At 41.7% G+C, this 21,661-nt stretch overlaps 1 protein-coding gene across 3 annotated transcripts in view; it reads right to left on the bottom strand.

The window, feature by feature from the left end:
- The window catches only part of LOC126184762 (ankyrin repeat domain-containing protein 16-like), a 107,148-nt gene that overhangs the window by 16,337 nt on the left and 69,150 nt on the right, over positions 1 to 21,661 (bottom strand). For all 3 annotated transcript variants that reach the window (XM_049927311.1, XM_049927310.1, XM_049927312.1), the window contains exon 4: positions 20,031 to 20,294. In XM_049927311.1, the coding sequence (XP_049783268.1) occupies positions 20,031 to 20,294 (264 nt within the window). The remainder of the gene's footprint in view (positions 1 to 20,030; positions 20,295 to 21,661) is intronic.

The raw sequence follows: 21,661 nt of genomic DNA on the forward strand, positions 1-21,661 counted from the left end.
TATTCAAAAAGCAGATAAAAATTCACATGACGCCTTCCTGAGAGACTCAGTCCAAATTAATAATATAAGTGTAGATCAGATGTGGCTTAAATTCAAAGAAATAGTATCAGCAGCAGTTGAGAGATTTATTCCAAATAAATTAACAAACGGCGGAGCTGATCCTCCTTGGTACACAAAACGGGTTAGAACACTGTTGCAGAAACAATGAAACAAACATGCCAAATTTAAATAGACGCAAAATCCTTAAGATTGGCAATCTTTTACAGTAGCTCGAAATTTAGCGCGGACTTCAATGTGAGATGCTTATAACAGTTTCCACAACAAAAATTTGTCTTGAAATCTGGCAGAAAATCCAAAGAGATTCTGGTCGTATGTGAAGTATGTTAGCGGCAATAAACAATCAATGCCTTCTCTGTGTGATAGCAATGGAGATACTATTGAAGACAGTGCTGCCAAAGCAGAGTTACTAAACACAGCCTTACGATACGCCTTCGCAAAAGACGACGAAGTAAATATTCCAGAGTTCAAATCAAGAACAGCTGCCAACATGAATAACTTGGAAGTAAATATCCTCGGAGTAGTGAAGCAACTTAAATCACTTAATAAAAGCAAGTCTTCTGGTCCAGACCGTACACCAATTAGGTTCCTTTCAGAGTATGCTGATGCATTAGCTCCATACTTAACAATCATATACAACCATTCACTCAACAAAAGATCCGTACCCAAAGACTGGAAAGTTGCACAGGTCACACCAATATTCAAGAAAGGTAGTAGGAGTAATCTACTAAATTACAGGTCCATATTGTTAATGTTGATATGCAGCAGGATTTTGGAACATATATTGTGTTCGAACATTATGAATTACCTCGAAGAAAACGTTCTATTGACACACAGTCAACATGGCTCTTTTATTCACATGAAGTGTTGAGTGCTATTGACAAGGGATTTCAGACAGATTCCCTATTTCTGGGTTTCCACACAAGTGGCGCATAGTAAAACTGCGTGCTTATGGAATATCGTCTCAGTTCGTAGTGACTGACGGAAAGTCATTGAGTAAAACAGAAGTGATTTCTGGCATTCCCCAGGGTAGTGTTCGAGGCCCTTTGCTGTTCCTTATCTACATAAATGATTTGGGAGACAATCTGAGCAGCCATCTTTGGTTGTTTGCAGATGACGCTGTCATTTCTTGACTAATAAAGTCATCAGAAGATCAAAAGAAACAGCAAAACAATTTAGAAAACATATCTGAATGGTGCGAAAAGTGGCAATTGACCCTAAATAATGAAAGGTGCGAGGTCATCCACATGAGTGCTAAAAGGAACTCAAACTTCAGTTACACGATAAATCAGTCTAATCTAAAAGGCATAAATTCAACTAAATACCTAGGTATTACAATTACGAACAACTTAAATTGGAAGGAACACACAGAAAATGTTGTGGGGAAGGCTAACCAAAGACTGCGTTTTATTGGCAGGGCACTTAGAAAATGTAACAGACCTACTAAGGTGACTGCCTACACTACACTTGTCTGTCCTCTTTTAGGATACTGCTGCACGGTGTGGGATCCTTACCAGATAAGACTGATGGCGTACATCGAAAAAGTTCAAAGAAAGGTAGTATGTTTTGTGTTATGGCGAAATATGGGCGAGAGTGTCACAGAAATGATACAGGATTTGGGCTGGAAATCATTAAAAGAAAGGCGTTTTTTGTTGCAACGGAATCTTCTCACGAAATTCCAACCACCAACTTTCTCCTCCAAATGCAAAAATATTTGGTTGACACCAACCTACATAGGGAGGAACAATCACCATGATCAAGTAAGGGAAATCAGAGCTCATACGGAAAGATATAGGTGTTCATTCTTTCCGCGTGCTATACGAGATTGGAATAATAGAGGATTGTGAAAGTGGTTCGATGAACCCTTTGCCAGGCACGTAATGTGATTTTCAGAGTATCCATGTAGATGTAGATGTAGATGTAGATGTAGATGTAGAACTGTTCTACAAACCATATCCGAAAACTACACTGAAGTTCCAAAGAAACTGGTATAGGCATGTGTACTCAAATACAGAGAGATATGTCCGCCGCTCGTGGTCTCGCGGTAGCGTTCTCGCTTCCCGAGCCCGGGGTCCCGGGTTCGATTCCCGGCGGGGTCAGGGATTTTCACCTGCCTCGAGATGACTGGGTGTTTGTGTTGTCCTCATCATTTCATCATCATCCAGGAAAGTGGCGAAATTGGACTGAGCAAAGGTTGGGAAATTGTACGGGCGCTGATAACCACGCAGTTGAGCGCCCCACAAACCAAACATCATCATTACAGAGAGATGTAAACAGGCAGAATATGGCACTGTTGTCGGCAACGCCTATATAAGACGACAAGTTGTTTAATTGTTTACTGCTGCGACAATGGCAGATTATCAAGATTTAAGCGATTTTGAATGTGGTGTTATAGTAAGCATGAGCGATGTGACACAGTATCCCTGAGATAGTGATGAAGTGGGGATTTTCCGGTCTGACCATTTCACGAGTGTACCGTGAATATCAGGAAAATGGTAAAAGATCAAATCTCTGACATCACTGTGGCCTGAAAAAGAGCCTGCAAGAACGAGAACAATGACGACTGAAGAGAATCTTTCACCATGACAGAACTGCAACCCTTCCGCAAATTTCTGCAGACTTCAATGCTGGGCCATCAACAGGTGTCAGCGTGTGAACCATTCAACGAATCATCATCAAAATGGGCTTTCAGAGCTGAAGACCCACTCATGTACCCTTGATGACTGCACGGAATGAACCTTTATGCCTCGCCTCAGTCTGTCAACACCGACATTGGACTGTTGATGACTGGAAACATGTTGCCTGGTCGAATGTTCAAATTGTATCGAGCGGATGGATGTGTATGGGTATGGAGACAACCTTATGAATCCATGGACCCTGCAAGTCACCAGGGGACTATTCAAGCTGGTAGAGGCTCTGTAATTGTGTGGGACGTGTGTAGTTGGAGTGATATGGGACCTCTGATATTTCTAGATGCGACTCTGACAGATGACATGTACAAAAGCATCCTGTCTGATCACATGCATCCATTCATGTCCAGTGTGCATTTCGGTGGACTGGGGAAATTTCCGCAGGACAATGTGACATCCCACACATCCAGAATTGCTACAGAGTGGCTCCAGGGACACTCTTCCGAGTTTAAACACTTCCACTGGCTACTAAACTGCCCAGACATGAACATTATTGAGCATATCTAGGATGCCTTGCGACATGCTGTTCAGAAGAGATTTCCAGCCCCTCATACTCTTATGGATTTATGGAGAGCCCTGCAGTTTAATGGTGTCAATTCCCTCCAGCACTACTTCAGACATTAGTCGCGTCCATGCCACATCGTGCTGTGGCACTTTTGCGTGCTTGCGGGAGCCCTTCACGAGATTACGCAGGTGTACCAGTTTCTTTCGCTCTTTATTGAAACTTGAGCAGTTAAGCATAAAATTAACATGTGAGGGAAATATCATTGATTTCGAGCTTAAAAAAAGGCCTGAACTTTTCAACTCAGTTAATGAAGGGTGGAAAATCTGTGCTTACAGGGGTGTTATAACAACATTGATTACAGGTGCAAATAGGAATGTAAAGAAGGTATATCTGCTAGGTAAGTGCAACATGAAGATTTCAGATTATCAGAACAATTAAGGGGACCACACCATGATTCAAGTAAAAAAAAAATCATTTTCAGTTTTCATCATATTTCGATAGAGTAATGTTTTATTTAAGTACTAAAGGATTTTGCTGAAAATTTTTTTTCAAGCATTTAAAGAGCATTTTCCTACCACGTGTGTGTATGTACCACGCTCACTTTTCTGCATATATTTTAGATCTTTATATCCCCTACATTGCACGTTAGCGATTTTTTTTTTACTCCCGAGTGTGTTGGCTATCCTTAGAATTCAACGGTCGGTATTCTTTTGTTTCTGCTGTTTGTAAACAACACAAGTGTGATTGCGAGTAGTTGTTATAGAAAACTTGCAGGTATACTCTGGGCAGGCAATTAGGAGAAATAAAGAAAATCTGGAGGCAATGAAAAGAGATGATTGGGCCATATTCTTCCATAAGTCTTCTACTGATGATAAGCCATGTCATGGCTTGTGCCCATCAGGAGAAAATTCGTGGTGCAAATACAATAGGGCTCGGGCAACTGGAGAATCTTATTCTCACCAGCATTCTCTTCCTGCTTCTGTTATTACACCAATTAAACCTATTTTCAGAGACTTGGCTCATCCTGACCTTCTAAGGAAATGTCTGCATGGGCAGACACAGAACCCAAATGAATATTTTAACAGCATAATTTGGAACCGCCTTCCTAAAACTGTATTTGTAGGCATGCATATGATGAAACTAGGAGTTCATGATGCTGTTATTACATTCAGTTGTGGTAATATTGGAAAGTGTTGGGTATTGAAAAAGCTGGGAATTAATCCTGGTGAAAATATGATCACTGGGCTGCAACATTGCGATAAAATGACGATAGCCGATGCAGACAGGTCTGCATCTAATATGGCCAAGAAAGCAAGACAAACATCCAGGAAGGTGGAAAAGAAGCTGGAAGATCTGCTAGAGGCCAAAGAAGGGCCATCATATGCAGCAGGACAGTTTTAATTAACTGTAAGTAACAAATTTCAAAAGTTTTTTCTTTAAAGTCAATTTTCCACAAACTAAAATTTTCAGTTCATATGCCCCATTATATAAGAAACTATCATAGATAAATGAATGAAATTTTCAGAGACTCTGCATAATATAAAAAGCCACCTCTGGTACTATATTCATTAATATTCCCCCGTTAAAAAAGTTCACAAAAAAAATATTTTCTGCAGAAAAAACTTAATATTTTTTGTTAATAAATTTAAAAAAAGTATTTCTTGAAAACTATAAAATGGAATAAGTAGATTTTAGTACAGATTACTCTATTAACATCATATAACATACAGTAAAAATATTAAGGTCCTGCATCAAATAGTTTTTTCTGAAATGGGTCAAATACCTTCCTAAATTAACATGGGTTAGATAGGCAGGGTGTGGTCCCCTTAACATCAAAAATTCATTTCTGAGACAAAAAATGTTGAGAATAAATGTACAAAGTTCAAGACTGTTGTACCATATGCTTTAGAGGAGTATGTCCATTATAATTATCCGGGCTGTTATGCCGTGGTCGGTTGATGAATGCTGTGGTGATTCCCAACGTTTCGTCTCCGACTGCGGGAGACATCTTCAAGGGGGTCCGTAGCTTGATGGAAGATCCAACACACACACTGGCTCGCTACTGACTGCCGCTACATTCCGTGTCCGCGCGCCCCCGCGCCGCGGCGTGACGTCACGTGTTTTGAAAACGTCAGTGCAATTGGCCGCTGTCCGTCGCCGTCGATCGCCGTTGCCATCACCCAGTAGTGGACGAGTGGTACACATCTTCTTTAACACCGGCATCCATATACCGTTTAATTTGACGCCCTCCTCCTTTCTGTTGAAATTATTTGGGTGTTTAGCGATTTCGATCGCCTCCCTGTAGAGCCTTTCGTAATATCCGCTCGTGGCCGCTAGTACTTGCGTCTCCTCGAAACGAATATTGTGGTTCCCCGGCTGGAAAGCATGCTCCGCAACAGCTGATCGTTCTGTTTCTCCTCTTCTACAGTTTCCCTTGTGCTCTTCCAAACGTTTAGAAACAGTTCTTTTAGTGGTACCCACATAAACCTCACCACAGCTGCATGGGATCCTATACACTCCAGATTTTTCCAATGGTTTGCGAGCGTCCTTGGCAGGCCTAAGGTATTCCTGTATCTTCCTGGTGGGCTTGTAAATTACGGTAATATTCCGCTTCGTCAAGATCCTCCCTATTCTTTCCGTTACATTTTTAACAAACGGCAGGAAAACCTTAGATTTTGCAGTAGCCTGTACGTCAGTATGATTTCTGCGTGGCTGCCTCAACGCACGTTTTATTTCGGCGGACGAATATCCGTTCTTCGTTAGTGCATTGTGGAGATGTTCCATCTCAGCGTCGAGCAACTCAGGTTCACAAATATTTCTAGCTCTGTCCGCTAACGTCTTGATAACACCCCGCTTCTGTTGTGGGTGGTGGTTCGAATCCCGGTGCAAATAACGGTCCGTGTGCGTGGGTTTGCGGTACACTGAGTGGCCCAGTCTACCATTTTCGTTTCTAAACACAAGCACATCGAGGAAATGTAGTTTGCCGTCTACCTCCTCCTCCATAGTAAACTGAATTCTTGGGTTTATACTGTTCAGATGTTCGTGGAACCGGCTTAGTTCCTCCCTACCATGTCTCCACAACACAAACGTGTCATCCACGTATCGGAACCATACATTTGGTTTCTTGCTGGCAGTACCTAAGGCCTGTTCTTCGAATTTCTCCATAAAGAAGTTTGCAATTACGGGACTTAGGGGGCTTCCCATAGCCACGCCATCCGTTTGCTCATAAAACTGTTCATTCCACTTGAAGTATGTGGTCGTCAAACAACACTTAAACAGCTCTAAAATATCGGCAGGAAAAATTCGATCCAGCTGTTCCAATACATCATTAAGTGGAACCATGGTAAACAGCGATACCACATCGAAGCTGACCAATATGTCCTCCGGCTGGACCACTATGCCATTCAATCTGCTGATGAAATGTGTCGAATTCTTTATATAAGAGTCCGAACGGCCCACATGTGGTTTTAACAGCGTAGTCAAAAACTTGGCTAACGAGTAGGTGGGCGAACCAATGGCACTTAGTATCGGTCTTAACGGAATACTTTCTTTATGAATTTTGGGCAATCCATAAAGCCTCGGTGGTAGCGCAACCGAATTGCAGAGACCTTTCTGTACACTCTCTTCAATGGAGGACTTTTTTTATTAACCGCGACACAGTTCTGAGAACGTTGTTAGTGGGGTCCTTATTCAGCTTCCTATATGCTTGCGGATCCAGTAGATCCGTAATTTTTCTCTGATAGTCGGCCACATCCATAACCACCGTTGCGCTTCCTTTGTCAGCTGGGAGAACCAAAATACTACCGTCGTCATTCAGGAGTTTTAAAGCTCTTCTCTCACCCACAGTTATATTACTTTTCGGCGGTTTTGCATTGGCTAATATTCTCACTGTTTCTATACGGATTTCTTCAGCTGTTACAGAATCTACACTGCGAATTCCTGCTTCTACATTGGCTATAATTTCTTCCGTGGGCACAAAACGCGGACTAACAGCAAAATTTCCTCCCTTGGCAAGCACAGATGTCTCATCGTCAGATAACGAACGTTTGGACAAATTGATAACGGTCCGGGAAACGTCTAAATGCCGAACAGTCTGATTAGGTAGCAAATTATCAAACTTCTTCTTCTGTCTACTAGACGTCGTCAACATACGCTTCCCCATGTTGACGACGTCTAGTAGACAGAAGAAGAAGTTTGATAATTTGCTACCTAATCAGACTGTTCGGCATTTAGACGTTTCCCGGACCGTTATCAATTTGTCCAAACGTTCGTTATCTGACGATGAGACATCTGTGCTTGCCAAGGGAGGAAATTTTGCTGTTAGTCCGCGTTTTGTGCCCACGGAAGAAATTATAGCCAATGTAGAAGCAGGAATTCGCAGTGTAGATTCTGTAACAGCTGAAGAAATCCGTATAGAAACAGTGAGAATATTAGCCAATGCAAAACCGCCGAAAAGTAATATAACTGTGGGTGAGAGAAGAGCTTTAAAACTCCTGAATGACGACGGTAGTATTTTGGTTCTCCCAGCTGACAAAGGAAGCGCAACGGTGGTTATGGATGTGGCCGACTATCAGAGAAAAATTACGGATCTACTGGATCCGCAAGCATATAGGAAGCTGAATAAGGACCCCACTAACAACGTTCTCAGAACTGTGTCGCGGTTAATAAAAAAGTCCTCCATTGAAGAGAGTGTACAGAAAGGTCTCTGCAATTCGGTTGCGCTACCACCGAGGCTTTATGGATTGCCCAAAATTCATAAAGAAAGTATTCCGTTAAGACCGATACTAAGTGCCATTGGTTCGCCCACCTACTCGTTAGCCAAGTTTTTGACTACGCTGTTAAAACCACATGTGGGCCGTTCGGACTCTTATATAAAGAATTCGACACATTTCATCAGCAGATTGAATGGCATAGTGGTCCAGCCGGAGGACATATTGGTCAGCTTCGATGTGGTATCGCTGTTTACCATGGTTCCACTTAATGATGTATTGGAACAGCTGGATCGAATTTTTCCTGCCGATATTTTAGAGCTGTTTAAGTGTTGTTTGACGACCACATACTTCAAGTGGAATGAACAGTTTTATGAGCAAACGGATGGCGTGGCTATGGGAAGCCCCCTAAGTCCCGTAATTGCAAACTTCTTTATGGAGAAATTCGAAGAACAGGCCTTAGGTACTGCCAGCAAGAAACCAAATGTATGGTTCCGATACGTGGATGACACGTTTGTGTTGTGGAGACATGGTAGGGAGGAACTAAGCCGGTTCCACGAACATCTGAACAGTATAAACCCAAGAATTCAGTTTACTATGGAGGAGGAGGTAGACGGCAAACTACATTTCCTCGATGTGCTTGTGTTTAGAAACGAAAATGGTAGACTGGGCCACTCAGTGTACCGCAAACCCACGCACACGGACCGTTATTTGCACCGGGATTCGAACCACCACCCACAACAGAAGCGGGGTGTTATCAAGACGTTAGCGGACAGAGCTAGAAATATTTGTGAACCTGAGTTGCTCGACGCTGAGATGGAACATCTCCACAATGCACTAACGAAGAACGGATATTCGTCCGCCGAAATAAAACGTGCGTTGAGGCAGCCACGCAGAAATCATACTGACGTACAGGCTACTGCAAAATCTAAGGTTTTCCTGCCGTTTGTTAAAAATGTAACGGAAAGAATAGGGAGGATCTTGACGAAGCGGAATATTACCGTAATTTACAAGCCCACCAGGAAGATACAGGAATACCTTAGGCCTGCCAAGGACGCTCGCAAACCATTGGAAAAATCTGGAGTGTATAGGATCCCATGCAGCTGTGGTGAGGTTTATGTGGGTACCACTAAAAGAACTGTTTCTAAACGTTTGGAAGAGCACAAGGGAAACTGTAGAAGAGGAGAAACAGAACGATCAGCTGTTGCGGAGCATGCTTTCCAGCCGGGGAACCACAATATTCGTTTCGAGGAGACGCAAGTACTAGCGGCCACGAGCGGATATTACGAAAGGCTCTACAGGGAGGCGATCGAAATCGCTAAACACCCAAATAATTTCAACAGAAAGGAGGAGGGCGTCAAATTAAACGGTATATGGATGCCGGTGTTAAAGAAGATGTGTACCACTCGTCCACTACTGGGTGATGGCAACGGCGATCGACGGCGACGGACAGCGGCCAATTGCACTGACGTTTTCAAAACACGTGACGTCACGCCGCGGCGCGGGGGCGCGCGGACACGGAATGTAGCGGCAGTCAGTAGCGAGCCAGTGTGTGTGTTGGATCTTCCATCAAGCTACGGACCCCCTTGAAGATGTCTCCCGCAGTCGGAGACGAAACGTTGGGAATCACCACAGCATTCATCAACCGACCACGGCATAACAGCCCGGATAATTATAATGGACATGATATTTCCGGCCGTGAAAGTTTACATTTTAGTTTTAGAGGAGTATGTGTCGAGCATTTTTTGAGGACTGGGAAAAACCTACTGGGGTTTGTGAAAGCTAAAATTGAACAACATGGGTCAGGAAAATGTCATAAATGGTGTGTGTGTGTGGGGGTGGGGGGGGGGGAGGGGGGGGAGGGGGGGGAGTGGGGGTTTAGAGGCACTCAACAATGAGGTTATCAGCACCGAACTGAGAAGCAAAGTAGTCTGGAAATTAAGAAGCAACAGTGAAATATATCGAGAGAGAGAGAGAGAGAGAGAGAGAGAGAGAGAGAGAGAGAGAAATAACAGAAACAATAAGAAAAAGAGTAACATTTTTTTGACATTTATACAGAAGCCAACAGACTGACAAAGCAGACCTACAAATATCTCTGGGTAAAGAAATTAACAACAAACCGGATTCAAGAATTTAAAAAGAATTTAGAAACACACAACATAAAAGTGATGTAGAAGGACATCAAGGAAGAAGAAGTATTAACAGGGACTGAAGAAAGGGGGAAAAAACCATGGTTGAAAGATGCAACAATACTGGAGGGAAAGAAAAGAGGAGATGAGAAGGAACTGAAATTGTCATGTGGTCCCCATAGGGTGTGAGAAAAAAAACCCCTCTTGAAAACAAACAATGTAATAGTAAATAAGAATAAAATACAATAAGACCAAATCCTACAGTTATGCACCAGATATATACACTACTGGCCATTAAAATTGCTACACCAAGAAGAAATGCAGATGATAAACGGGTATTCATTGGACAAATATATTATTATACTAGAACTGACATGTGATTACATTTTCACACAATTTGGGTGCATAGATCCTGAAAAATCAGTACCCATAACAACCACCTCTGGCCGTAATAACGGCCTTGATATGCCTGGGCATTGAGTCAAACAGAGCTTGGATGGTGTGTACAGGTACAGCTGCCCATGCAGCTTCAACACGATACCACAGTTCATCAAGAGTAGTGACTGGCGTATTTTGACGAGCCAGTTGCTCGGCCACCATTGACCAGACATTTTCAATTGGTGAGAGATCTGGAGAATGTGCTGCTGTATTCAGAAAGGCCCGTACAGGACCCGCAACATGCGGTTGTGCATTATCCTGCTGAAATGTAGGGTTTCGCAGGGATCGAATGAAGGGTAGAGCCACAGTTCGTAACACATCTGAAATATAAAGTCCACTGTTCAAAGTGCCGTCAGTGCGAACAAGAGGTACCGAGATGTGTAACCAATGGCACCCCATACCATCACGCCGGGTGATACGCAAGTATGGTGATGACAAATACACGCTTCCAATGTGCTTTCACTGCGATGTCGCCAAACATGGATGAGACCATCATGATGCTGTAAACAGAACCTGGATTCATCCAAAAAATGACGTTTTGCCATTGGTGCACCCAGGTTCGTTGTTGAGTACACAATCGCAGGTGCTCCTGTCTGTGATGCAGTGTTAAGGGTAACCACAGCCATGGTCTCTGAGCCGATAGTCCATGCTGCTTCAAACGTGGTTGAACTGTTAGTGCAGATGGTTGTTGTCTTGCAAACGTCCCCATCTGTTGACTCAGGGATTGAGACATGGCTGCACAATCTGTTACAGCCATTCGGATAAGATGCCTGTCATCTCGACTGCTAGTGATACGAGGCCGTTGGGATCCAGCACGGCATTCCGTATTACCCTTCTGGACCCACCGAGTCCATATTCTGCTAACAGTCATTGGATCTCGACCAATGCAAGCAGCAATGTTGCGATATGATAAACCGCAATCGCGATAGGCTACAATCCAACCTTCATCAAAGTCGGAAACGTGATGGTACGCATTTCTCCTCCTTACACGAGGCATCACAACGACGTTTCACCAGGCAATGCCAGTCAACTGCTGTTTTTGTATGAGAAATCGGCTGGAAACTTTCCTCAAGTCAGCACATTGTAGGTGTCACCACCGGCGCCAACCTTGTGTGAATGCTCTGAAAAGCTAATCATTTGCATATCACAGCATCTTCTTCCTGTCAGTTAAATTTCGCATCTGTAGCACGTCATCTTCGTGGTGTAGCAATTTTAATGGCCAGTAGTGTAGTATACATACTGCTCAAGAGAATTAAGAGGAACATGACTTAGGGTATCTGTCATACTCCACTGAGCAGTAATTTTGGACTGGGAATGTTAGCAAATTATACCTCTATCTTTTTCAAACTAAGCACATTTTTAAGTACACAACAAAATGTCATTACAATCTCGTTCATTTCCACCATAAGAACTGAAATGTCCAACAGATGTCAAAAACAAAGTGGAAACAATCATTCAACCTGTCATCCTGGGTGTTTTTCATTGGGCTTTGAGAGTTTCAATAATGTGTAAGCCATCCATGCGTGTTTATCATGGCCCGACACCTATGTGACATGCTCCTAATAATTCTACGGAAGTCAACCAGGTCATGACCCACTGTGGCCATGCCACTATTTAAATGCCCTGGCTTTGCAAGACATCACATAAGTGATGCCCACCACACATGCACAAGAAGGAGTTCAGGACAACCACCATATGCAGCAGCCTACAAATAGTCCAACTATCTATTTGGTGTATTGCCCGGTAGTAAGGTAACTATGGACCACGACAAGATCCATACAGCTGTTAACACTGTCTCTCCACACCAGCACAGAACTTTCCTGGACAATGTTTGGCAGGTACCACACACCACGTCTCCACACATGAACGTGGCCATCACGTCGTGTCAGAAGCAATCTTGACTCGTCTCTGAGTAACACACTTTGTGAGTGGCAAAGTTGTCAGTTGACACAGCAATGGCAGAACTGAAGGCGAACTGCAAGATGTGATATCAAACAAGGTACTCGAACAGGATGTCTGGGTCATAAGGTTCTTTCTCATAACATACATCCTACATTACAATAGGACACAGTGGCTCTTCTATGATCATCTTGCAGCACTCTGGAGGTAGCCGTACAATGCCACAGTGCAGAGATGGTCACATAGCGGTCTTCACGTGGGGGTGTAATGCATCGGTGACCTTGTCCAACTCGTCTTGTGTACTGACCTGTCTCCCTGTAGCATTTCCACAACCTATGGAAGAAAGATGGAGAGCCATTTGCATCTGCAGCAAAAGAATGGAAAGTTCATCCTGCTTGGCTCAGACAACTCTTGCAATTGATACTGCATTAACATGTCGCATTGCATGTACTTGTACTTGAGTACAACATTCACAAATGACAACTGCAGTCTCTGTACATCATTAGAGGTTACTGGGACACCAGTATTCACTTCCTTCTTCAGGGTCAGAAGTCATCTGATACATCTCAAGCTATGCAATAAGATCACAGATACTGTCTGTATCAAAACAGATTTAACATGCCAGACATTGATGCATGTATTCCCCTAATTCTTTTGAGCTGTACATAAGCCTTCATGAGTCCTCAAATTAATTCTAAACTAAAACCCCAAAACCCACCAATTTTGCACTGACCTTGGTAAAACTTGAGTCACAGTGCTGATGTACCTCAGTGGGATTTTTATATTCTGAATAAATACCAATAGTTTTCTGAGACTCTAGAGGACTCGAATCACTACAGTCCAAGTCAGTTGGTAGTGGTTAAGTTTTATGGTAACAGTATCCCTACGCAAACAATAAATAGCATGCCAAATCAATTATAAACAATTACATAAGGTATAAAAGGAAAAACAGAAAGAACTGTTACATATATTGTAAACAATAATCTACTGGATGCTATTCAATCTGTATATTGAGCGAGCAGTAAAGGAAACAAAAGAAAAGTTCAGAGTAGTTATTAAAATCCATGGAGAAGAAATAAAAACTTTGAGGTTCACCGATGACATTGTAATTCTGTCAAAGACAGCAAAGGACATGGAAGAGCAGTTGAACGGAATGGACAGTGTCTTGATAGGAGGGTATAAGATGAACATCAACAAAAGCAAAACGAGGATAATGGAATGTAGTCGAATTAAGTCGGGTGATGCTAAGGGAATTATATTAGGAAATGAGTTTTGCTATTTGGGGAGCAAAATAACTGATGATGGTCAAAGTAGAGAGGATATAAAATGTAGACTGGTGATGGCAAGGAAAGCGTTTCTGAAGAAGAGAAATTTGTTAACATCGAGTATAAAGTTAAGTGTCAGGAAGTCGTTTCTGAAAGTATTTGTATGGAGTGTAGCCATGTATGGAAGTGAAACATGGACGATAAGTAGTTTGGACAAGAAGAGAATAGAAGCTTTTGAAATGTGGTGCTACAGAAGAATCATGAAGATCAGATGGGTAGATCACATAACTAATGAGGAGGTATTGAATAGAATTGGGGAGAAGAGGAGTTTGTGGCACAACTTGACAAAAAGAAGGGACCGGTTAGTAGGACATGTTCTGAGGCATCAAGGGATCACCAATTTAGTACTGGAGGGCAGCGTGGAGGGTAAAAATCATAGAGGGAGACCAAGAGATGAATACACTAAGCAGGTTCAGAAGGATGTAGGCTGCAGTAGGTACTGGGAGATGAAGAAGCTTGCACAGGATAGAGCAGCATGGAGAGCTGCATCAAACCAGTCTCAGGACTGAAGACCAAAACAACAACAACAACAACATCTGAAAATGTAACTGATGCAATAAACAAGTGCCTGACACTTCTGTTGTTTGTATTCCCCTGCACGTTTGAACCTTGTCATATCTCTGTGGGAACTGTAGTACGCAATGTTTTTATACTTGCCCAGGAAAGAGTGTTTCCCAATGTGTAGAGAAGGTTCGCAGCTACAACACTGTTGCCCCTACAATGAGCAACCTGAGACTAAACATGTGAACAACAATGAAAGGAAGACAAACAATAGAGACGGCACAGCAGAACAACAAGCCCTGAGAGTAAACCAAGATCGAAAGCCTAAGATGTAGCGAATTCACAACCATGGCAATGATGTGTTGTGAGATTATTACAATAGCCCAGAGAAATTGAGACTGGCTGCAGAGCCACTCACTGCTGTCTTTAAAGGGCAGCCGCAGGTGCTGACAGACTGGCAAGGAGGGCTAGTCCTCACAGCGGTGTTTGCAGCAGCAACACTAGCACACCGTGTAGCAAATGTTGTCAAGTTACACCCGTGATGTGGGGCCTCATTCTTCAAATTTTCTCCCGCTAAGTGGACTTGGTGCTGAGCATCATCTAATAGTTTCTTTAGTTCAACCTGGAATTTGTCCCAGCTATTGAACTTCTCTTCATTGCTCTTCAACTGCTGCTGGACTGTACCATTCAAGTAAAGGTACAAATCATGTCATCCCACCTCTTGTATTTGGTGTCTCGGTTGAATGCTTTCATCCCTCTCATTGGGTCCTCACCAGTGTCTCCAGAAAATGCTGGTGGATGCATGATGTACAGTTGACATAATGCTCATTTGGAATCTACTAATCTCCTGAATATACAGGCCTTGGGAATAATGTGCTGCTTGTATTTCAGTTCCTGGCCATGTAGAAAACAGATTTTATGTTGCTTTGTTGGAGCAGTGATGTTGAGATTTTGAACTACACGGTATGTGCACCAAAAAATATCAAGACATAACCTCATCCAAGTCCAAAGTCTAAAGCAGGGTCATCAATGAAGTTCTACACTGAAAGCACATTTAGTACTGATACCAACATACTGACAGAACAGAACTACATCCGGGATGGAGGGTGCTGTTATTTATACAAACAATGAATATTCCATAATATGCAAATATTATGAACATAAGAGATTTTGAGAACATTCTAGAAATGATAAATACTAAATAACAAATATTTGCTGGTGACTGGAGTTGCAGCACTTCAGCCAATGATGCAGCACAGCTCATGACAGTATCGTTGGTTCAAAGAATTTCTGTGCACATCTAACCATTCCCACAATACCCTATGTTGTGAAGGGCAGTCAAGAGGCACAGTCAACATTATAGCTTTTATTTTTATTTTTTTTTTTTTTTTTATGCAGCCAAGTCTCGTGGACACTTGCATTTCATGGGGCAACAAGATCGTGGTACACAGCCCTTTTGCTTAAGACTTCCATTTGTATGTGCAGTCTGGTACGAAGGGCCAGTCAGTTACTTTGCCCATTTTTTAAATCACTTTCACATTTAGTAATTCCTGGTGCTGACTTTCAAGCACACTATTCTTCATGCTAGCTGGTGGCAACTGGAATCATCTAGGTAAACATCAGAGTACACAAGCTTGCCATACACGCTATGCCTCACCTTCTCATTCAACAAAAACATTCAAACATGTGAGTTGTTCATTTACTTCACAGACCAAAATGAATTTGATGTCAGGACACAGAGAGTGACTCAAATACTGTTTGGATTCAAAGGTCATTTTGCCACATCCCACAAATATTGTTAAAAAATCTTAAGAAATAGATCGGTTTTAAGTGCTGCAAGTTACGAGCTATCTTTTCTGACAGTTCCATAAACAGACTGAAAACCACTTGTGACAGGGAAATACATGTCCACATCATTCACTTGTTTGTAGTACCCTCTACTGAACAGATGGAAGGTAGTTGGGTAGCTCCAGTTTGAAGAGTTAAGCTATAAGCTAATCAAACTTGTCACTGATGAGCTGGAGTTAGTCTTCAGTAAGTATTTTAGTGAAAAATGACATTATAGAAAGTAACAGAACTACCAGCGTTTTGAAAGTGTAATTCTTGCAGACAAGTCAGTGGAGTTCTGTAAATGGTATTCACAGTGCTTGACACACGGACTGAGAAGAGTTTTGATGTATTTTACAGATAGTAAATAAGTAACCTCAGTAGTTCATAATGGGATTGGCACGTCTGCAATCTTGAAGAGGCCACATTATCTTGGTCAAACTATTCCATGAGATTGAATTCTTCTTATAATCTTCTAAAATTGTTCAAAACTGTTGCAAAAAGCTATAGTTTTTCTGAACATTCATTGTGTAGGATCAACAATGCGTCTGGTATAGGTGCTATTATCTAGAAAGGCACTGGTTCTTCCTCACTGTGTTCATCTTGCTAGCTGCGAATAGGAGAGGCTATAAGATGTGTTGATCAGTAACTGTTCTGGAGGTCTTCTCATATTTTAGCTTGGTAGCCAGTTGTTATCAATATCAGTGCAAGAACCCACACTATGTTAAGTTCTAGGAGTCTTGGAGAGACAGATATTCACAAACTTTTGACAAAACAGTCTACAAATACGGAAGCTTGTGTCATGATTTTTGTGTGGTAGTATTTCAACACATGTTTACAGGTGATAATGTGTTACCCAACAGCTGGTTTATTTCACTGCAGAAGTCTGGTGTAGTAACAGCATTTTTGGAAACTTCCTCACATCCTTTGTATCATGTGTTAGAGACTTTTCTTTTCACTCTAGGACCTGTGACATACTTGCTCCAACTCTTCACGGAGGCCATCACTAAACTCCTCCTACAGATGCAGTCACCCACATTCTATGGTTAATGGTAAGTATTATCAGTAAATATAGGGTGTGGAGAAAGGCTGCCCCATATCCAGTGGGTGCCAATCTGTTTGTGAAATAGTTTGAGGAGACAGCTCTGAACTTGTCACAAGTGAAACCAATCCATTTCTTTAAATATGTTAATGGCACCTTTATGGCATACTAATGCAGGCCTGTGGAACTGGAAACTACTTCTGCATAATCTGAGCTCAGTACTTCCAAATGCCAAATTCATGATGAACCATGAAAAGGATGGATAACCCCACTTCTGTACATTCTGTTGTTTTTTATTTTTTTCCCTGTCAGATCCCAATATGAATATGTAATTCATAAAGAAAGCCAAGCTTGTTGAAAGCAGAACACTGAATGAAAGCCAACAACTAGAACAAGGAACTTCAAGCACAACACAGTGTCGAAACCCAATGAGCAGAATGGTATGACTGATATTAGCTCTTGCAATGGACTGTACTAGAATGAATCATGGCTGGCTGCCTGGCTCCATTGGCATGAGTGGTGTGGCCCATATGACACGTTGTGCATGCTCCTGGTGGTGATCGACAACTGTGAGCTGTAGCAAAGCATGAAGGAGCCGGAGAATGAAATCAAGAGTTTGTAGTCAGTCAACAGATGGAATTTGATGTCATACAAACACTCCTGAAATTTCTTGACCTCATAAATGATTTTCAGAGCCTGCTTGTCAATTTCTAAATGGTGGAGATGTTCTGCAGTTAACGTTTCACAGGTGAAGGCAACTGGCCACTCAGAATCCTCTGACAACTTATTGGAAAAAACTCCAATTATTCTGTACTGCGACACATCTGTCATGAGTGGCAACAGCGGACCCAATGTATATCACATCCGACATGGCACCATCTTGAGACCGTTCTTAAGGTGCTGAAAAGCCTGTTGATGGCCATCCAACCATACTCATTTGATGTCGTCCTTGTGCAGCTGATCTATGGAGCATAAAATTTTCACTAGCCGTGGAATAAACTTGGGATAGTACACAATCAAGACATGAAGAGAATAGAGGCTTTTGAAATGTCGTACTACAGAAGAATGCTGAAGATTAGAGGGGTTATCTTTCTTGCATCACTCCGAGAACCAAGGCTTCAAATTTGCATGTATGTTGCCTGTCCATTGCAGTTTGCCTTGAAAATGGTGGGGTGTTCTCCCGCCGAAATATCGGCGGTCACTGAAAGTGTTACCTGGCTGAATTCCCGGAAGTTATTCAAAAATTGTGTCACTTGTGCACTCACATCTGTCAAAGTATTCAAACAGATATTTCTTATAAATATCTGTGGTTATGTTAGTGAAATTTTAAGCTATTACTAACATTTTACATAAATGAAATATTTTCATAACTTATTTTTTTAAATTATTGTCTTTTTCATCACATCAAGGTTGCAACAATCACTTTTACAATATATACACACACTCTAAGACAATAAAATAAAATAAAAAATGATGCACCTCGAAACAACTATCCACATGGCATGAAAATCTGTAGATGTGATGAACGTGTATAGACAAACAAATGATAACTAGTTCAGAAAATTGGATGATTTATTCAAGAGAAAGAGCTTCACAACTTGAGCAAGTCAATAATGTGCTGCTCCACCTCTGGCCCTTATGCAAGCCATTATTCGGTTTAGCATTGATTGATCGAGTTGTTGGATGTCCTCCTGAGGGATATTGCGCCAAATTCTGTCCAATTGTCATGTCAGATTGTCAAAATCTCATGCTGGTTGGAGGACCCTGCCCACAATGCCCCAAATATTCTCAATTGGGGAGAGATCTGGTGACGTTGCTGGCTAAAATAGCATTTGACAAGCATGAAAGCATGCAGTAAAATCTCTCATCGTGTATGGGAGGGCGTTACCTTGCTGAAGTGTAAGAGCAGGTTTGCTTGCTATGAAGGGCAACAAAATATGGCATAAAATATTATCAATGTAGTGCTGTGCTGTGAGGGTGTCATGGATGACAAACAAAGGCATCCTGCTATGAAATGAAATTGTACCCCAAATCATTACTCCTGGTTGCTAGGCCACACGGCGAGCAACAGTCAAGTTGGTATCCCACCACTGTCTGGGTCATCTAGAGACATTTCTTTCACTTGGCATCTCATTGACTGGAGTAGAATTGTCTTCAGCGACAAGTTACACTTCAAATAGAGCCCCGATGACCACTGAAGGTGTGCCTGGAAACGCCCCAGACAGTGGCGGGATACCATCCTGTCTGTCACTCACCATATGGCCTGACAACCAGGAGTAGTGATCTGGGGTGCCATTTCTTTTCATAGCAGGACTCCTTTGGTTGTCATCTGCAACACCCTTGCAGCACAGCAGTACATCAACGATATTCTATGATGCATTTTGTTGCTCTTCACAGCAACCAATCCTGGGCTTGCACTTCGGCAACATAATGCTCGAATGCACACAATGAGAGTTTCCACTTTTGTCTTCATGATTGCTAAATCTGACCATGGACAGCAGGGGAGCTGGATCTCTCCCCAATTGAGAACATTTGGAGCACTATGGGCAGGGCACTGCAACCTGCTCAGGATTTTGACAATCTAATGCACCACCAATTGGATAGAATTTGGCACTATATCCCTCAGGAGGACACCCAACAACTCTGTCAGTCAATGCCTTGCCAAATCATGACTTGCATACTAGCCAGAGGTGTACCAACATGTTGTTGACTTGGGAAATTTGAGAAGCTTTTTCTGTTGAATAAATCATTCAACTTGTCTGAAATTGTATCTATTTCCTTGTCTGTACATGTACATCACATCTATTGATTTCTGTGCCATTCAGATAATTTGTGGTGTATTGTTTTATCTGTCTTAGCCCAGCTCAATTTTGCTTGATCTACTTATTACAAACAGCAAAATATATACCTGCAGTATGTAGTATGGTTCGTTGGTTGTTTGTCTTGATTTTCAGTGCATCAATATCAACAGATGCTAGAAGCTTTATTTTGTTTTCATCACCTAAACGTACAGCAAGATTGACTGGTGTCCATCCATCTTTGTTCTGAGCTTTTGTCTTTGCCCCAAATCTGAGAAGCAAACTGACAATATCACAAGATGACGTGCCAGAATTAGCACAAGCAAGCATAAGTGGGGTCCATTCTCCTCGTTTCACAGCATCCACAGTTACACCTGAAAATAATTTTCAAAATTTTATTCCAGATTTTCAGCTCAGAAAAAAGAATTTAATGCATCAGTTTTGTAATAGCAATATCAGCAGCTGGAGTGCTTGGATTGTGCAAAGCAATTAGTTTATTTACTTTACTACAAATTTCTGAAAGGACATAAATGCTTGTTACCTTCTGTGTTTGTAAATTAGTACTTTGTTCTTGTTTTCTTTGGTTTTCTGATTGTGTACATGAGTTAGGCTGGAATGTAAGAATTTTGTAGTGTAGTTTTCACTCACCTATAAGTGCCACTGTCACCTGATTTGAACAGATGAAAACTTATCTCAGCAGTCTTTCAGCGGCTTTCTCAGGAAGGAAGATTAAGAGCACCACTCATGCCAGCCAGAATACTTGGTTTGTGCAAAACATTTAGTTAATAGACAGAAACAGTAGTCATGTCAAGTAGAAACATGGCCGTAGTATGACCGTTGGAGGGTCATCTCATGCAAGATGTGAAGGAGGCTCAATCAGATGGGATTCATACTGGATCAGCTAACAACAAGTAATGATACTTGTCACCATCAATAATACCAGTTATATGGTTAAACTGTAGAATACCACTTAATAGGTCAGATACACTTTACACTGAGAACGAAGCCACTTGGGTAGCAGTGTATGTGTTGCTTCCACATGATGGTTGCTTTTTCAGGTCGGAACTACTCTTATATCAGACCAATATGTAATTAGGTGTAGAGGTGCAGTAACAAACAGAGCAACAAGCAAGTCATCTGAATGTCTTATAGAGATGAATACAGATCCTCGAATGTCAGAACAAGTAAATGTATTATTATACAACTGAAAAAGCATTCAGAGAAAGATGTCAGAATTACTTTCACTAATTAATAGTAGCAAATCACATTTAATACTTTGAATAGAAGGGAGCTAAAATCAGAAACAATCAGTAGCAATCACAAGTACATGCAGGATACCAATGGTGACGATATATTTCTCGATAAATAAAATGACAGAAGTGTTAAAGGTGGGCCATAAGTAGTCTTTTGGTGTTACTATCACAAATGCACAGCAATCATCATGTGTGTGGAATTTTTCAATAGAAATTATGAAAGTTTCATATGTGAATGGCCTTCTCATGCCATAGAGATAGTGGGAGTTTTTAGTAAGTAAATAATGTGGTTCACACAGTCCTAAACACTATCACAATACTGCAAAATAGTTCACTTCACAAAATGCAGAACAGTAGTATTCTATGATTACAACATCAAAGAGTCACAATTGGAGTCCGTCAACTCATTCATTGGAGATGCCAGGTGAATAAACTTCAGTTAATTTATAAGATACTGGGAAAATATTGAAGGATACAGTCTACTTACA

This window comes from Schistocerca cancellata, chromosome 4 (genome assembly GCF_023864275.1).
Source record: "Schistocerca cancellata isolate TAMUIC-IGC-003103 chromosome 4, iqSchCanc2.1, whole genome shotgun sequence".
NCBI lineage: Eukaryota > Metazoa > Arthropoda > Insecta > Orthoptera > Acrididae > Schistocerca > Schistocerca cancellata.